Consider the following 16112-nt stretch of genomic DNA (forward strand, 5'->3'; position numbering starts at 1 on the left):
GTATATTTAACTTATTCTTTAAACAGCACATATAAAAAAGAATACAGGATTGGTTCAAAATGTTGGAGTAGAAGGCTGTGCACTCACTCTCTCTTGCGAGCACCAGAATCACAACTAGCTGCGGGACAGTCACTGACAGGAAGACATTGGAATTCACGAAAAAAGATACCCCATATCCAGAGACAAAGGAGAAGCCGCAATGAGACAGTAAGAGGTGCGCAATCACAATAAAATCAAATCCTGTAACTGCTGGGTGGGTGACTCACAAACTGGAGAACACTTATACCACAGAAGTCCACCCAGTGGAGTGAAGGTTCTGAGCCACATGTCCGGGCTTCCCAACCTGCGGGTCCGTCAATGGGAGGCGGAATTCCTAGAGAATCAGACTTTGAAGGCTAGTGGGATTTGATTGCAGGACTTTGACAGGACTGGGGGAAACAGAGACTCCACTCTTGGAGGGCACACACAAAGTAGTGTGTGCTTCGGGACCCAGGGGAAGCAGTGACACCATAGGAGACTGAACCAGACCTACCTGCTAGTGTTGGAGGGTCTCCTGCAGAGGCGGGGGATGGCTGTGGCTCACCGTGGGGACAAGGACACTGGCAGCAGAAGTTCTGGGAAGTGCTCCTTGGTGTGAGCCCTCCCAGAGTCGCCATTAGCCCCACCAAAGAGCCATTAGGCTCCAGTGCTGGGTCGCCTCAGGCCAAACAACCAACAGGGAGGGAACCCAGCCCCACCCATCAGCAGACAAGTGGATTAAAGTTTTACTGAGCTCTGCCCACCAGAGCAACACCCAGCTCTACCCACCACCAGTCCCTCCCATCAGGAAGCTTGCACAAGCCTCTTAGCCTCATCCACCAGAGGGCAGACCCCAGAAGCAAGAAGAACTACAATCCTGCAGCCTGTGGAAGGAAAACCACATTCACAGAAAGACAGACAAAATGAAAAGGCAGAGGACTTTGTACCATATGAAGGAACAAGATAAAACCTCAGAAAAACAACTTAATGAAGTGGAGACAGGCAACCTTCCAGAAAAAGAATTCAGAATAATGATAGTGAAGATGATCCAGTACCTTGGAAAAAGAATGGAAGCAAAGATCAAGAAGTTGCAAGACACGTTTAACAAAGACCTAGAAGAATTAAAGAACAAACACCTAGAAAAATTAAAGAACAAACAGAGATGAACAATACAATAACTGAAGTGAAAAATACCACTAGAAGAAATCAACAGCAGAATAACTGAGGCAGAAGAACAGATAAGTGCCCTGGAAGACAGAATAACAGAATAAAGAAAAAAACGAATGAAAAGAAATGAAGACACCTTAAGAGACCTCTGGGACAACAGTAAACAGAACAACATTCGCAGTATAGGGGTCCCAGAAGGAGAAGAGAGAGAGAAAGGACCCAAAAAAATATCTGAAGAGATTATAGTCGAAAACTTCCCTAACACGGGAAAGGAAATAGCCACCCAAGTCCAAGAAGCGCAGAGAGTCCCAGGCGGGATAAACCCAAGGTGAATCATGCTGAGACACATAGTAGTCAAACTGACAAAAATTAAAGACAAAGAAAAATCATTGAAAACAACAAGGGAAAAATGACAAATAACATACAAGGGAACTTCCATAGGTTAACAGCTGATTTCTCAGCAGAAACTCTACAAGCCAGAAGGGAGTGGCATGATAAAGTGATGAAAGGGAAGAACCTACAACCAAGATTACTCTACCCAGCAAGGATCTCATTCACATTCGATGTAGAAATCAAAAGCTTTACAGACAAGCAAAAGCTAAGAGAATTCAGCACCACCAAACCAGCTCTACAACGAAAGCTAAAGGAACTTCTCTAAGTGGGAAACACAAGAGAAGAAAAGGCCCTACAAAAACAAACCCATAACAATTAAGAAAATGGTATTAGGAACATACAAATCAATAATTAACTTAAACGTGAATGGATTAAATGTTCTAGCCAAAAGACACAGGCTTGCTGAATGGATACAAAAACAAGACCCATATATATGCTGTCTACAAGAGACCCACTTCAGACCTAGGGACACATACAGACTGAAAGTGAGGGGATGGAAAAAGATATTCCATGCAAATGGAAATCAAAAGAAAGCTGGAGTAGCAATACTCATATCAGATAAAATAGACTTTAAAATAAAGAATGTTACAAGACACAAGGAGGGACACGACATAATGATCAAGGGGTCAATCCAAGAAGATATAACAATTATAAATATATATGCACCCAACACAGAAACACCTCAATACATAAGGCAACTGCTAAGAGCTATAAAACAGAAAATTGACAGTAACACAATAATAATGCAGGACTTTAACACCTCACTTACGCCAATGGACAAATCATCCAGACAGAAAATTAATACGGAAACACAAGCTTCAAATGACACAACAGACCAGATAGATTTAATTGATATTTATAGGACATTCCATCCAAAAACAGATTACATTTTCTTCTCAAGTGCACACAGAACATTCTCCAGGATAGGTCGTATCTTGGATCACAAATCAGGCCTCGGTAAATTTAAGAAAACTGAAATCATAACAAGCATCTTTTCCGACCACAATGCTGGAAGGTTAGAAATCAATTACAGGGTAAAAAAGGTAAAAAACTCAAACACATGGAGGCTAAACAATACGTTACTAAATAACCAAGAGATCACTGAAGAAATCAAAGAGGAAATCAAAAAATACCTAGAGACAAATGACAATGAAAACACAACGATCCAAAACCTATGGGATGCAGAAAAAGCAGTTCTAAGAGGGAGATTTACAGCAATACAAGCCTACCTCAAGAAACAAGAAAAATCTCAAAAAAATAATCTAAGCTTACACCTAAAGGAATTAGAGAAAGGAGAACAAACAAAACCCAAAATCAGTAGAAGGAAAGAAATCATAACGATCAGAGCAGAAATAAATGGAACAGAAACGAAGAAAACAATAGCAAAGATCAATAAAACTAAAAGCTGGTTCTTTGAGAAGATAAACAAAATTAATAAACCATTAGCCAGACTCATCAGGAAAGAGAGAGAGAGGACTCAAATCAATAAAATCAGAAATGAAAAAGGAGAAGTTATAACAGATACTGCACAAATACAAAGCATCATAAGATCCTAAAGATGCCACCAGAAAACTACTAGAGCTAATCAATGAATTTGGTAAAGTTGGCGAATACAAAACTAATGCACACAAATCTCTTGCATTCCTATACACTAACAACAAAAGATCAGAAAGAGAAATTAAGGAAACAATTGCATTCACCATTGCAACAAACCAAATAAAATACCTAGGAATAAACCTACCCACGGAAATAAAAGACCTGTACTCAGAAAACTATAAAACACTGTTGAAAGAAATCAAAGATGACGAACAGATGGAGAGATATACCATGTTCTTGGATTGGAAGAATCAATATTGTGAAGATGACTATACTACTCAAAGCAATCTACAGATTCAGTGCAATCCTGATCAAATTACCAGTGGCATTTTTTACAGAACTGAAAGCCTTTAAAATTTGTATGGCAAACACAAAAGACCCCAAATAGCCAAAGCAGTCTTGAGGGGAAAAAACGGACCTGGAGGACCCTGACTTCAGACTATATTACAAAGCTACAGTAATCAAGACAGTATGGTACTGGACAAAAACAGAAATATGGATCAATGGAACAGGATAGAAAGCCCAGAGATAAACCCACACACCTCTGGTCAACTAATCTATGACAAAGGAGGCAAGGATATGCAATGGAGAAAAGTAGTCTCTTCAATAAGTGGTGCAGGGAAAACTGGAGAGCTACATGTAAAAGAATGAAATTAGAACACTCCCTAACACCATACACAAAAATAAACTCAAAATGGATTAGAGACCTAAATTTAAGACCGGACACTATGAAACTCTTAGGGGAAAACATAGGAAGAACACTCTTTCACATAAATCACAGCAGCAAGATCGTTTTGGATCCACCTCCTACAGTGATGGAAATAAAACCCAAAATAAACAAATGGGACCTAATGAAACTTAAAAGCTTTTGCAAAGCAAAGGAAACTACAAACAAGACGAAAAGACAACGCTCAGAATGGGAGGTAATATTTGCAAGCAATCAATGGACAAAGGATTAATCTACAAAATATATAAACAGTTCATGGAGCTCAATATTAAAAAAACGAACAACCCAATCACAAAATAGGCAGAAGGGGGCTTCCCTGGTGGTGCAGTGGTTGAGAGTCCGCCTGCCGATGCAGGGGACACGGGTTTGTGCCCCGGTCTGGGAGGATCCCACATGCCGTGGAGCAGCTGGGCCCGTGAGCCATGGCCGCTGAGCCTGCGTGTCCGGAGCCTGTGCTCCACAACCAGAGAGGCCACAACAGTGAGAGGCCCACGTACCGCAAAAAAAAAAAAAAAAAAAAAAAAGCAGAAGACCTAAATAGACATTTCTCCAAAGAAGACATACAGATGGCCAAGAAGCACATGAAAAGCTGCTCAACATCACTGATTAGTGAAATGCAAATCAAAACTACAATGAGGTGTTATCACCTCACACCAGTTAGAATAGGCATCATCAGAAAATCTACAAACAACAAATGCTGGAGAGGGTATGGAAAAAAGGGAACCCTCTAGCACTGCTGGTGGGAATGTAAATTGATACAGCCACTATGGAGAACAGTACGGAGGTTCCTTAAAAAACTAAAAATAGAATTACCATATGACCCAGCAATCCCACTATTGGGCATATACCCAGAGAAAACCATAATTCAAAAAAACCTTAATTCAAAAACATGCACCCCAATGTTCATTGCAGCACTATTTACAAGAGCCATGTGATGGAAACAACTTAAATGCCCATCGACAGATGAATGGATAAAGAAGATGTGGCATATATATACAATGGAATATTACTCAGCCATAAAAAGGGACGAAATTGGGTCATTTGTAGTGATGTGGATGGATCTAGAGACTGTCATACAGAGTTAAGTAAGTCAGAAAGAGAAAAACACATATCGTATATTAACGCATACATGTGGAACCTAGAAAAATGGTACAGATGAACCAGTTTGCAGGGCAGAAACAGAGACACAGATGTAGAGAGCAAACATATAGACACCAAGGGGGAAAGTGGTGAGGGGGTGGTGGTGGTTGTGGGATGAATTGGGAGACTGGAATTGACATATATACACTAATATGTATAAAATACACAACTAATAAGAACCTGCTGTATAAAATATAAATAAAATAAAATTGAAAAGAAAAATACAACATAACCAACTAGGATTTACTCTAAGAACGCAAGGAAGATTCAATATAAGGAAATCCATTAGTATGATCCTCAATGCTAAAGAGAGAAAAACCATATGATCACCTCCATTAAGGCAGAAAAGACATTTGAGAAAATTCACTTATTTATGTTAAAAAAAACCAAAATAGAAGTGATGGATATTTCTGTAAATATAATAAATAAAATATACCTCAGCCTAATGCCAGCATCTTAATAGAGGCTTTCCTGCTAAAGCCAAAAACCACATAAGGCCAAAATATTTTCCAATTTACATTTTTATAGTTAAGCACTACATTCTAGGATGCTAGATAAACATCTACCAGTTCTTGAATGCTACATTCTGCCTGCTGGGGTATCCAGAAGCATTCCTAAAGTTTCTATAAAACTTTAGCCCTCTTATGACTAATTTCTGTCTTATACTTTCTCTGTGGCAGGAAACAAATGGCTCTTTCCAACAGTTATGTCAGAGTGGACAAAGAATCAAAAATGTCTTTTCGGGCTTCCCTGGTGGCGCAGTGGTTGAGAGTCCGCCTGCCAATGCAGGGGACACGGGTTCGTGTGCTGGTCCAGGAAGATCCCACATGCCGTGGAGCGGCTAGGCCCGTGAGCCATGGCTGCTGAGCCTGCGTGTCCGGAGCTCTGCAACGGGAGAGGCCACAACAGTGAGAGGCCCGCATACCGCAAAAAAAAAAAAAAAAAAAGTCTTTTCTTTCCAGCTCTTTGGACTAAAGAAATAATTTACAACACTCTTAAGGGAATACCACTTTTACCATCACTTGAATTAAGGGATAAGAGTTGTCATGAAAGGATGCTTGAAAACAGCAAAACACACAACAGGTAGAATGGCTCAATGAACATACCTGGAAATGGTAATAGATAATGGATTACTTAGCATTCCTATCAAATGGTTTCTCACTGGTCTGAAACATAACATCAAATATTTTTATATGTCTATATAGTCCTGAGGTAAAAATTAACTCATGGGAAAGGATTATATTGATCCTTTAAAAAAAAAAAAGTATCTGTTTCAACCATGAAACAGAAAGATGATGTAATGAGGGAAATACAAGTTTGAGGATGGGTTCAGCACTGATACACTGAAAATGGAAGGAAATCTCAAATAAGCCCCAAACTAAACATTTTTACATATCTACTGAAGCAATAAGTAACAGTACCCTGAACTTAGCTACTGACTCAAGATAAATCCTTGTGACCAAGGTACATTCTATAGGTTTTACTCTCTACTTAGCAAGCCTGACCTGTGATCAGTGGCAATTTAGGTATTAATTGGAGAAATGTAATGGTTTTGCTTATTTTCCTTAGCTATGCAGCTAAAACTATTTGTTCTATAAATAAGACTGTACTTACTTTTTCCCCAGAATTACTTTTAATCAGTCCTATTTAAGAATTTCCCTATCTCTGAAACTCTACATTTTTCACTATACATTCCCCAATGACAGTGTTCCCAATATTCCCAATGACAATGTGGCAACATTAACATTTGGTCTAAGGACTTCGCTGGTGGCGCAGTGGTTAAGAATCCGCCTGCCAATGCAGGGGACACGGGTTCGAGACCTGGTCCAGTAAGATCCCACATGCCACAGAGCAACTAAGCCCATGCGCCACAGCTACTGAGCCTGTGCCCTAGAGCCCGCGAGCAACAACTACTGAGCCCACGTGCCACAACTACTGAAGCCCGCGTGCCTAGAGCCCGTGCTCCGCAACAAGAGAAGCCACCGCAACGAAAAGCCAACGCACCACAACAAAGAGTAGCCCCAGTTCACCACAACTAGAGTAAGCCCACGTGGAGCAATGAAGACCCAATGCGGCCAAAAATAAATAAATTTATTTTTAAAAAAAGAAAAACAAAGAACATTCCTTCCAGCCACTCAGTTAAAAACTCTCTCTTAGCCAAACACACGTGAATAACCTAATCACTCGAGGTAAACTATTACTCTGGAACAACAGTATTAGAAAGTTCTTTAACTTTATAGTACAGAAAATAATTTTCCTCAAGGTTTTAATTCTGGGCTTAAATGATTTATCAATAAACTGAAAAAAGTATCTTAGACATGTCTATGATAAGTACTATAAAAAAAAAGAAATAAAAGGAAACTATTTATTTATCTATTTAGGCCACACCATGTGGGTTGTGGGATCTTAGTTCCCTGACCAGGGATCGAACCCATGTCCCCTATAATGGAAGCGTGGAGTCCTACCCACTGGACTGCCAGGGAATTCCCAAAAGGAAACTCCTTAGAAGGAACCTAAAGCCAAGGCCTGACCAAACCTTTCTAATCCTCTCTTCAAGCCACTCCCATTCAGCCAGGCACCCATAGACCATGAGGGCTAGATGTTTCGTTTACCAATGTAGTGAAACAACTAGTGCGTGCCTGGTGTACACATACACTATTTGTTGATTTAATTAGCAACTGGGAAGCCCAAGTGGAGTTAGTTGCTCTGTCCAGAATGATCTCAGAACAGTGTTTTTACCACACGACACAGTAATTTATTTCCTTATCAGTCTGTCTCCAACAATGCACTGCAACATTCCTGAGGGAGGGCAGGAACATGGACCAGGGTAGGCACAGGAGATGCTCTGTTAAATCAAAGAATGGGAGAGGAGACTTCCCTGGTGGTGTAGTGGTTAAGAATCCACCTGCCAGGGGCTTCCCCGGTGGCGCAGTGGTTGAGAGTCCGCCTGCCGATGCAGAGGACACGGGTTTGTGCCCCGGTCCGGGAAGATCCCACATGCTGTGGAGCGGCTGGGCCCGTGAGCCATGGCCACTGAGCCTGTGCGTCCAGAGCCTGTGCTCTGCAACGGGAGAGGCCACAGCAGTGAGAGGCCTGCATACTGCAAAAAAAAAAAAAAAAAAAAAGAATCCACCTGCCAATGCAAGGGACACAGGTTGGATCCCTGGTCCAGGAAGATCCCACATATCGCGGAGCAACTAAGCCTTTGCGTCACAACTACTATGCCTGCGCTCTAGAGACCACGAGCCACAACTACTGAGCCTGCGCGCCACAACTACTGAAGACTGTGCTCCTAGAGCCCGTGCTCCGCAACAAGAGAAGCCACCAGAATGAGAAGCCCACACACCACAACGAAGAGTAGCTCCCACTCACCACAACTAGAGAAAGCTTGAGTGCACGGCAACAAAGACCCAACGAAGCCATAAATTAATTAATTTAAAAAAAGGGAGAGGAAGTTGCTCAAGATCAACTAATGTTAGTCAGTTGGTCATGGCATATCCCATGCAGACCCCACCCATACATACACTCCACTTCCCAGCTCCTACTAGCTGTGGATGGGTTCAGAACCCAGAGCCTGCCCTAAGACTCAGCATCTGAGAGAAATCTTGGAGAATGTCTATCCTGTTGACTTTCCAATGTATGGGAGCCCCAAGAGAAGCAAACGGGGAGAAAAAGCATTTCAGGGTTAGGCAGGTGGAACAGGCTGGATGCATAATGGTGAGGTAGCTCTAGATGTTTGTTGGGGAATCAGTTGTTTTTTATTTAGTAGATATGTTAATGTGAGATGAGGAATAAATTATAGATGATTCCTGGGAAAACTCAACTTGGATGCTTTTCATGAGACTCTTTTTATAAATACTTGAGAATTGAGAGCATTCCCATTAAATTCATGGGAATGGCCTATCATTTAGAGCTAACCACCAGGCTGTTATTAATATAAATTTAATTTTGTTTGAGTTTTACCTGCACTCAAAACCGTTCAGAAACTCTGGATATTCTGCTGCTCATCTAAGCTGGTCTCCTCACATCTTTGAGCTCCAAAAAGCATAGAAGAGACATTTTTATTAAAAGTTAAATTAACAGTTAACAAGCAAAACTATGAATCTGAATCCAGATGCATTTCCAGGTCTCGAGCCTTTATAGATGATATATACTACTGCTGGCCCTGCCTTTCAAACAGGTGGTACAAATACCCCCAGCAGAGCTCCAGGGAGGGCAGGAGGGAGCACTACAGCAGAGAGTAATAAGCACAAGTTTACAGAGGAGACGAACCTTAGAGGAAAACTGGACTTGAACAGGGCCCAGTGTTTCTTGGGGATGGGTTGGAGGGAAATACTGCTGGCCTCTTAGCAGGATGGTCCTCCAGTGCAGGACTACACCGTGAGCTGCAGGTTGTTCAGCACATCTGCCTTGACCATACACACACCGAAGGCCAATAACACTCCCCAATCAATTTAACAACCAAAAAACAAAACCTAACCCACATACATTTCAAAATGCCACTGGAGAGGGGGTAAAAATCACACCCACTGAATACCCCTAGATAAGAAGAAAGAAGAGAAAATAAGCACAAGCAGGTAGAGAGCATAAGAGAGACAAGGAAGGGAACACAAAATGTGATGAGGAACTGGCAGAAAAAGGGCATCCTCTAATGACTTTCACCTAAAAAATCAAGTCTAAACTCAGTAAACAATGTCCTTCAGAATCTGGCCAGGCCCATCCCAACTGTCTCAACTCCAGCTTTCTTCCGAAGGCACTCAACCCATACCCCTAGCTTCCCAAAGAACTCCTGGTTTTCCTGACCTGATGTGCTGTTTTCATACTTCTGTGCCTTTGCATGTACGTCTTCCTCTACCTAGAATGCACTTCTCAAGGCAAACTTCCAGTCACATATCAACATCCAGCTCAAAAATTTGTGAAGCCATACAAAGACAGCCCCGTCACTCAGGCCTTCTTTTTTCCTCACAATACTGCACACGTCCCTTCTGTATGACACTGGTACATTCTTTGCATTACTGCCCAACTCCATCCCACTATCTGGACTAAGGGGTACTAAAAGGCTGAGACCATGTGCATCCTAGCATATAACAAGTGCTCAGTTAAAGTTTTCTGAGTGAATAACCTCGTATGAAAGGTTTTTGGTTTTTTGGCGGTACGTGGGTCTCTCACTGCTGTGGCCTCTCCCATTGCGGAGCACAGGCTCCAGACGCGCAGGCCCATCGGCCATGGCTCACGGGCCCAGCCGCTCCGTGGCATGTGGGATCCTCCCGGACCGGGGCACGAACCCGTGTCCCCTGCATCGGCAGGCGGACTCTCAACCACTGTGCCACCAGGGAAGCCCTGAAAGGTTTTTTAAAAGGCTAAAATGTAAAAAAAAAACCAAACAAAAAAAGCTAAAACGTGACACAGGGCTTCCCTGGTGGCACAGTGGTTAAGAATCCGCCTGTCAATGCAGTGGACATGGATTCGAGCCCTAGTCCAGGAAGATCCCACATGCTGCAGAGCAACTAAGCCCGTGCTCCACAACTACTAAGTATGCACTCTAGAGAGCCCGTGAGCCACAACTACTGAAGCCCACACGCCTAGGGCCCGTGCTCCGCAACAAGAGAAGCCACTGTAATGAGAAGCCCGCACACTGCAACAAAGAGTAACCCCTGCGTGCAGCAACGAAGACCCAAGGCAGCCAAAAAATAAATTTAAAAAATTTTTTAATTAAAAAAAAAATAAAACATGACACAAGCAAAAAGCAGACAACAGATATTTTCTGTTACTGAAAACATGTATTTTCTCAACTTGGGTCTTTGGTTGAGTATCACTCAGGAACCAGATTAGGATACTCTATCACTTGCGAGCTGGGTGTCCATGGGCAAGTTAACCCTTCTGTGTCTCAAATTCCCACTTACTTAAAGTAACCACCTTGACAGTGTGAGGATTAATTAATGTATGTTAATTAATTAATGTATGTATGTTTAAAAAACAAAACGTAACAAAAGTTCTATTAGTCTGCCATAACGACAAAAAAACTTCACAGGACAGGATATTATACCATCAGGAATGTGATCACAATGAAATTTTAGTAGGAACCATCTGGTTTTTCGGGTTTTTTTAAGGTCTCACACATTTATTACTGAGCCAAAGCACTAGTGCACAAACACACAAAGAGAAAAATCATTTTCGCAATAAAACACATCCAGCTGTTCAGACAGTAGTGATGTTCTCAGAGTGACATGGTAAGATGCAGCATAAATATGTGTGCCACCTCATATGCAAGGCTCCTTATAGACCCAGCTTGGTTCTTCTCCAATGTCTTCTCTTGGAGTTGTATCTGATTTTATTACCAGTTTTCACTGGAATCCATTGGTGAATGGGATGATTCTGCTTTTGTTTCTTGGCCAAGAATCGCTTGATCCTGAAGTCTTGTGAGAAGGCATGGTGAGGAGCAAACTCAACCACACACAGGATGGCAGAGAAGAGAAGACAGCCCATCTGTTAGAAGAGTTGAAAGTTAACAAATCTAACAGCTGCTCTTCCAGCTGCACGGTGCTCTCTACAGTATTTAAACCAATCCCTAATGACCACGACCTCCCTTGGCTCCTTTGATAGTGTGAACTCTGGTTCTCTGGTCTCCGACCACATTTCCTCCGTCCTCTTCTATAACTTGCCCTCTATTGACACCTGAAGTCAGGCATTCCTTTGGCTCAGCTCTCACATTTTTCTCATCTTGTCCACTCTCAAGGCTTCAATTAGTGTCTCTATGGAGATGACCCCACGACCTCTCAGTCACATTTTAGAAAGTGTTTCAAACTGAACTTATCCAAAATACTTATCTTAATTAGATGACCAAGCAAAGAGCTTCAATTTCTCCTCTTTCATACTATTTTTTTTTTTCCTGATTCTTATACATCTCACCAGTCCAGAGCTTCCTCTTCCTCTGCTCATCTATTAAAAGCACTTGTTTGCCAGAGCTACCTCTTTGGTCTTTCTCTTCTGTCTCACTGGTTCTTAACCTTTCTGGGATAATGGACCCTTTGAAAATCTAATGAATGCTGTGGATTGTGTCACTAAAAAGGTAAACATACAGAACATATGCATGCAATTTCACCTAACCAATGACCTCAAGTACGAATCTGTCCTCTGGACTTCCCTAGTGGCACAGTGGTTAAGAATCCGCCTGCCAATGCAGGGGACACGGGTTTGAACCCTGGTCTGGGAAGATCCCACATGCCACAGAGCAACTAAGCCCATGCACCGCAACTACTCAAGCCAGTGTGCCTAGAGCCCGTGCTCCGCAACAAGAGAAGCCACTGCAATGAGAAGTCCGTGCCCCGCAACGAACAGTAGCCCCAGCTCGCTGCAACTACAGAAAGCCTGCACGCAGCAACGAAGACCCAACACAGCCAAAAATTAATTAATTAAAAAAAAAGAATCTGTGCTCCTCCACCCAAGACTATCACTTACACAAATTTTCATCTCCAGATTTTACTTCCCTCTTATTTTCAAGATGCCTTCTGGATATAGCTTAAATGGCCTAAAGGCATCACAAACTTAACAAGTCCAAACCAGAACTCACTATTTCTCCTCAGCAAACCTCCTCTGCCTATATGGTATTCCTTCTCTTATAACAGCACCACCATCCTCCCAGGCTCCCACGCTAGAAGCCTTGGAATTAACAGCCATGTCCATGCCATATCATCAAGCCTGGAAATCCCTCTCAAATCCAAATCCCACCTCTCTCACCTCTTACCCATTAAGACCTCACTCATCATCCTCTGCTTCATCCCACACTTGCCATGATTAGAAGTCCATCACTCTTCTGACAAGAGCCCCTGTTACTGATTCTATCTTTATAAGGGCTCTCATCTCCATCTGCTATTTTCCATGCCCACTATATTACTTCACCTCTAGAAGGTTACAACAGCCTAGGTGATTCCCCACCTGTTTTTTTTCCTGTCATTTCCACCAGTGTTGGTCTATCGTCCCACCAAATTCCAAAACTGACCATGTGCCTGCCTCTTTTCAAAAACATTCATGCATCTCCACTGCACAAATATACAAACAAATTCAGTTTTGCCTTTAGAGTCCTCTACAAGTTTGTCACCTAAATACTTTTCCAGGATTAGATTCCACAGCTCAAACTGTCACTTTCACCTATTATCTTTCTATCAAAATCACACTCACTCCTAAAGACCCAATTCAAACCCCACTTTTCATCTTTATATCCTCCACTTGATGATTAGGAAAGGACTCTGCAAGAAAAAGGCAAATTCCTAATGAATTGATTCAGGAAATTAAAAAAGAAAAACCTCTTTTCCTGAAAATCCTTAAATCCTTCTGGAAGCATTAATTTTTTAAAAATGTCACTATTCAAATATTAACATTTCAATCAAGAAATCCTCCATAAACTCAACATTGTTAACCAACATTTACTAAATGCTAATAGCATACGACGTAGATTAAATTCTTATATTAAATAAATATCATCAACCTGAAGATAAAAAGCTATAATTTGGACCCAGATTCTAATTCCAATAATATTTGTACTTGGATCTTACTTAAGAAAAGAACATCATAGTAAGAGGACTTGATATTTCACCTGACAGAGACTGAGAAGGTCAAATAAGCCTACAGCAGTGACAGAAAATTACCAGAAAATTATCTAAATCAGCTTCAGATTAAAAAGAAATAAAAAAAAACTTGCAACTGAAATGTCATAAAACTAGTTTTTTTTAGTACATATTTTAAAGGACTGAAGGACGTGATGGGCAATTCTGAACCTCTCATAAAGAGACATGTTTACTGGGATACTTACCAGCAGGTGCAACAGAAGTGATGCTGCGGGCAGTTCTTTCTCTCCGTTACATTCTAGGACCTTATTTCTTTTAGGCCTGACCTAATTTAATTTCTCTTTTGGCTCCTAAGCCTCTGAGTTCATGTTAATTTTCACAGTTGTGCACTGTGAAACATTTTGCTCCTAAAGAGTATGAAAATATTCAAGATTCAATTAAAGTCTTTTTTTAAAAAATAATTTTAACTAACACTTGGCAAAACATGCGCTCTATGGTATTTCTAAAATTATGATCATTCAAATTTGAATACATTTCTGAAATAGAAATGCTAAGAGGAAAACATCCTAAAATTCTAATATGATTAATAACACTATTTAAGGAAAGTGGGGTGTAATGAAAAGAACTGCAGCAACTGAAACAGGATCTCAGTCCACAATCTCAAGTATGCCTCTTTAGTTGTATGACCTTAGGAACTGGTTTCACCTCGAAATACTTTCTCATCTGAAAGACATCACCGCGTTCCCCTCCCTCCAGCTGTTTGTTCAAATGAGATAATGGACCTAGCACAGTACCTGCCACGAAGTGTTCAATAAATATTAGTTCGCTTCCTTCGTTCAACAGAAAAGACACACTCACGAGAAAATTTCGGTGTAAGGGAGTCTACACTTGCACAGGTCTTCACCAGCACAAAACACGACAGCTAGGTGGTTCTAATGAAAAACAAGACTGTCACCCCGATTCCACAAACGCTTCGGTGAGCTGGATCGAGACGAGAGAGCCTGAATGTGATTCTGCAAGAACTCCATTAGAGCTACACACATACTGACCACTAAAGCATTAACAGAGAAAGTTCACAGTAATTGTGCTAAAACGTCTGGATGCCTTTATGCTGGTAAGAGAGCCCACGCGGGGCAAGAGAAAAACAAGTCAAATTAGGCCCAACTCCAAATGACTCCTTAATAAACCAAAAGAGCAATACTGGCTTATCCTTCCTGAAACGCTAGCAGTACGGTATTAAAAACCCTTTGAAGACTTCAAGATTGAAATATTCCACAACGAACACTGGTGCCACTAACGCCTTTTAGAAAGCCTGCGTAGGAGAGCCCGCCTGGCACCACGGAAGGCACTTAACGAAAGCCGTTCGCGGAAAACGCAGGCGAGGGGAGGAAAATCATATGATTATTTCGGAGCTGTGCACACACGCCGCGACGAGCATCCGAAGGAATTCGAGGCCGCGCTGTGCGCACACTGGGGGCGGGGGCGCCTCGCTGCCAGTCCCGGGGTCCCGGCCCCAGCCTCCGCCCCTCGAGCCCAGCGAGGAGCAACGCCCAGGCCCGACGGCCCGCCCCGGCCCGAGGCCCCCAGCTCGCGGACGACGGCGCAGCCCAGGTGGAGGCCGAGGTCGGGGGCCGGGGCCGGGCCAAAGCCCGGGCGAGACCGCGGCTGCGTCCGCCAGGCCCAGGCAGGGGCGGCCGAGCTGCGGGGCGCGGACACTCACCACACCATGCCGTAGGCGCCCTCGCCGATGTAAGAGAGATTCGTGTAGCGCGGCCCCACGTCGAACACCTGCCCGCGGACCATCTCGGGGCCCGCGCCCGCCGCCGCCGCCGCCATGTTGGCTGCCGGGCCGCCGCAGCCGCCGCGCTGGGCTCGACGCTCCGCGGCCGCCGCTCGGCCCACGCCGCGCCTCCCAGGGGACCGCGCCGCCGCCGCTGCAGCCGCCGCAGCCGCCGCCGCCGCCGCCGCTGGCCGGGAGGAAAGAGGGAGGCCGCCGCTCGGGAGAGCCGAGGAGCAGCCAGCCGCTCGGACCGACTGCCTGCCTGACTGACTGACGGGCGGGCCGGCAGGCGGAGGGAGGGGCGCGCGCCGATGAGGGCGTCGGGCGGGGCCGGGAGACGTGCGCGCGGATTGGCTCCCCGCGCACGGGGGCGGGGCTGCGCGGCCGGCGGAAGCCGCGCGCTCGGGGCGGGGCACTGCGGCGGCTCTGCGGGACGCGGTCACGTGCACTCGCGGGAGGCGGACCCCTAGGCGCAGGGGACGCGGAGGCTGAGCCAGTGGGCCTGCGGGGCCTAGGAAAGGAACCTTCACCATACCTTGCCGCGCGCCCTGGCCATGCCTGTGCGAGTCCGCGGCCCACACGGACTTAGAGTCCTCTACACACGGACAGAAACTGGAAGGGTGACCGAGACCGAGAAAGACATTTGCATCCTGAGAAAGTGTGAAACCTAGAGGTGGAGGCCGAGACGAGAGGCCAGGACGGGACCCGCTGATCAGACAGAGGCTCG

At 43.8% G+C, this 16112-nt stretch overlaps 1 protein-coding gene and 1 pseudogene across 2 annotated transcripts in view; both read right to left on the reverse strand.

The window, feature by feature from the left end:
* The window catches only part of MAPK1 (mitogen-activated protein kinase 1), a 95489-nt gene extending 79845 nt beyond the window's left edge, over nt 1-15644 (reverse strand). The window contains exon 1 of the mRNA XM_079941728.1: nt 15326-15644. Coding sequence (XP_079797854.1) covers nt 15326-15441 — 116 coding nt within the window. The 5' untranslated portion in view covers nt 15442-15644. The remainder of the gene's footprint in view (nt 1-15325) is intronic.
* On the reverse strand, nt 10378-11472 carry LOC307196628 (large ribosomal subunit protein eL39-like; annotated as a pseudogene). The gene has a single exon. The product of its transcript is annotated as a large ribosomal subunit protein eL39-like (transcript).
* Nucleotides 15645-16112: the final 468 nt, after the last annotated feature.

Source organism: Stenella coeruleoalba, assembly GCF_951394435.1.
Source record: "Stenella coeruleoalba genome assembly, chromosome: 14".
NCBI classification, from domain to species: domain Eukaryota; kingdom Metazoa; phylum Chordata; class Mammalia; order Artiodactyla; family Delphinidae; genus Stenella; species Stenella coeruleoalba.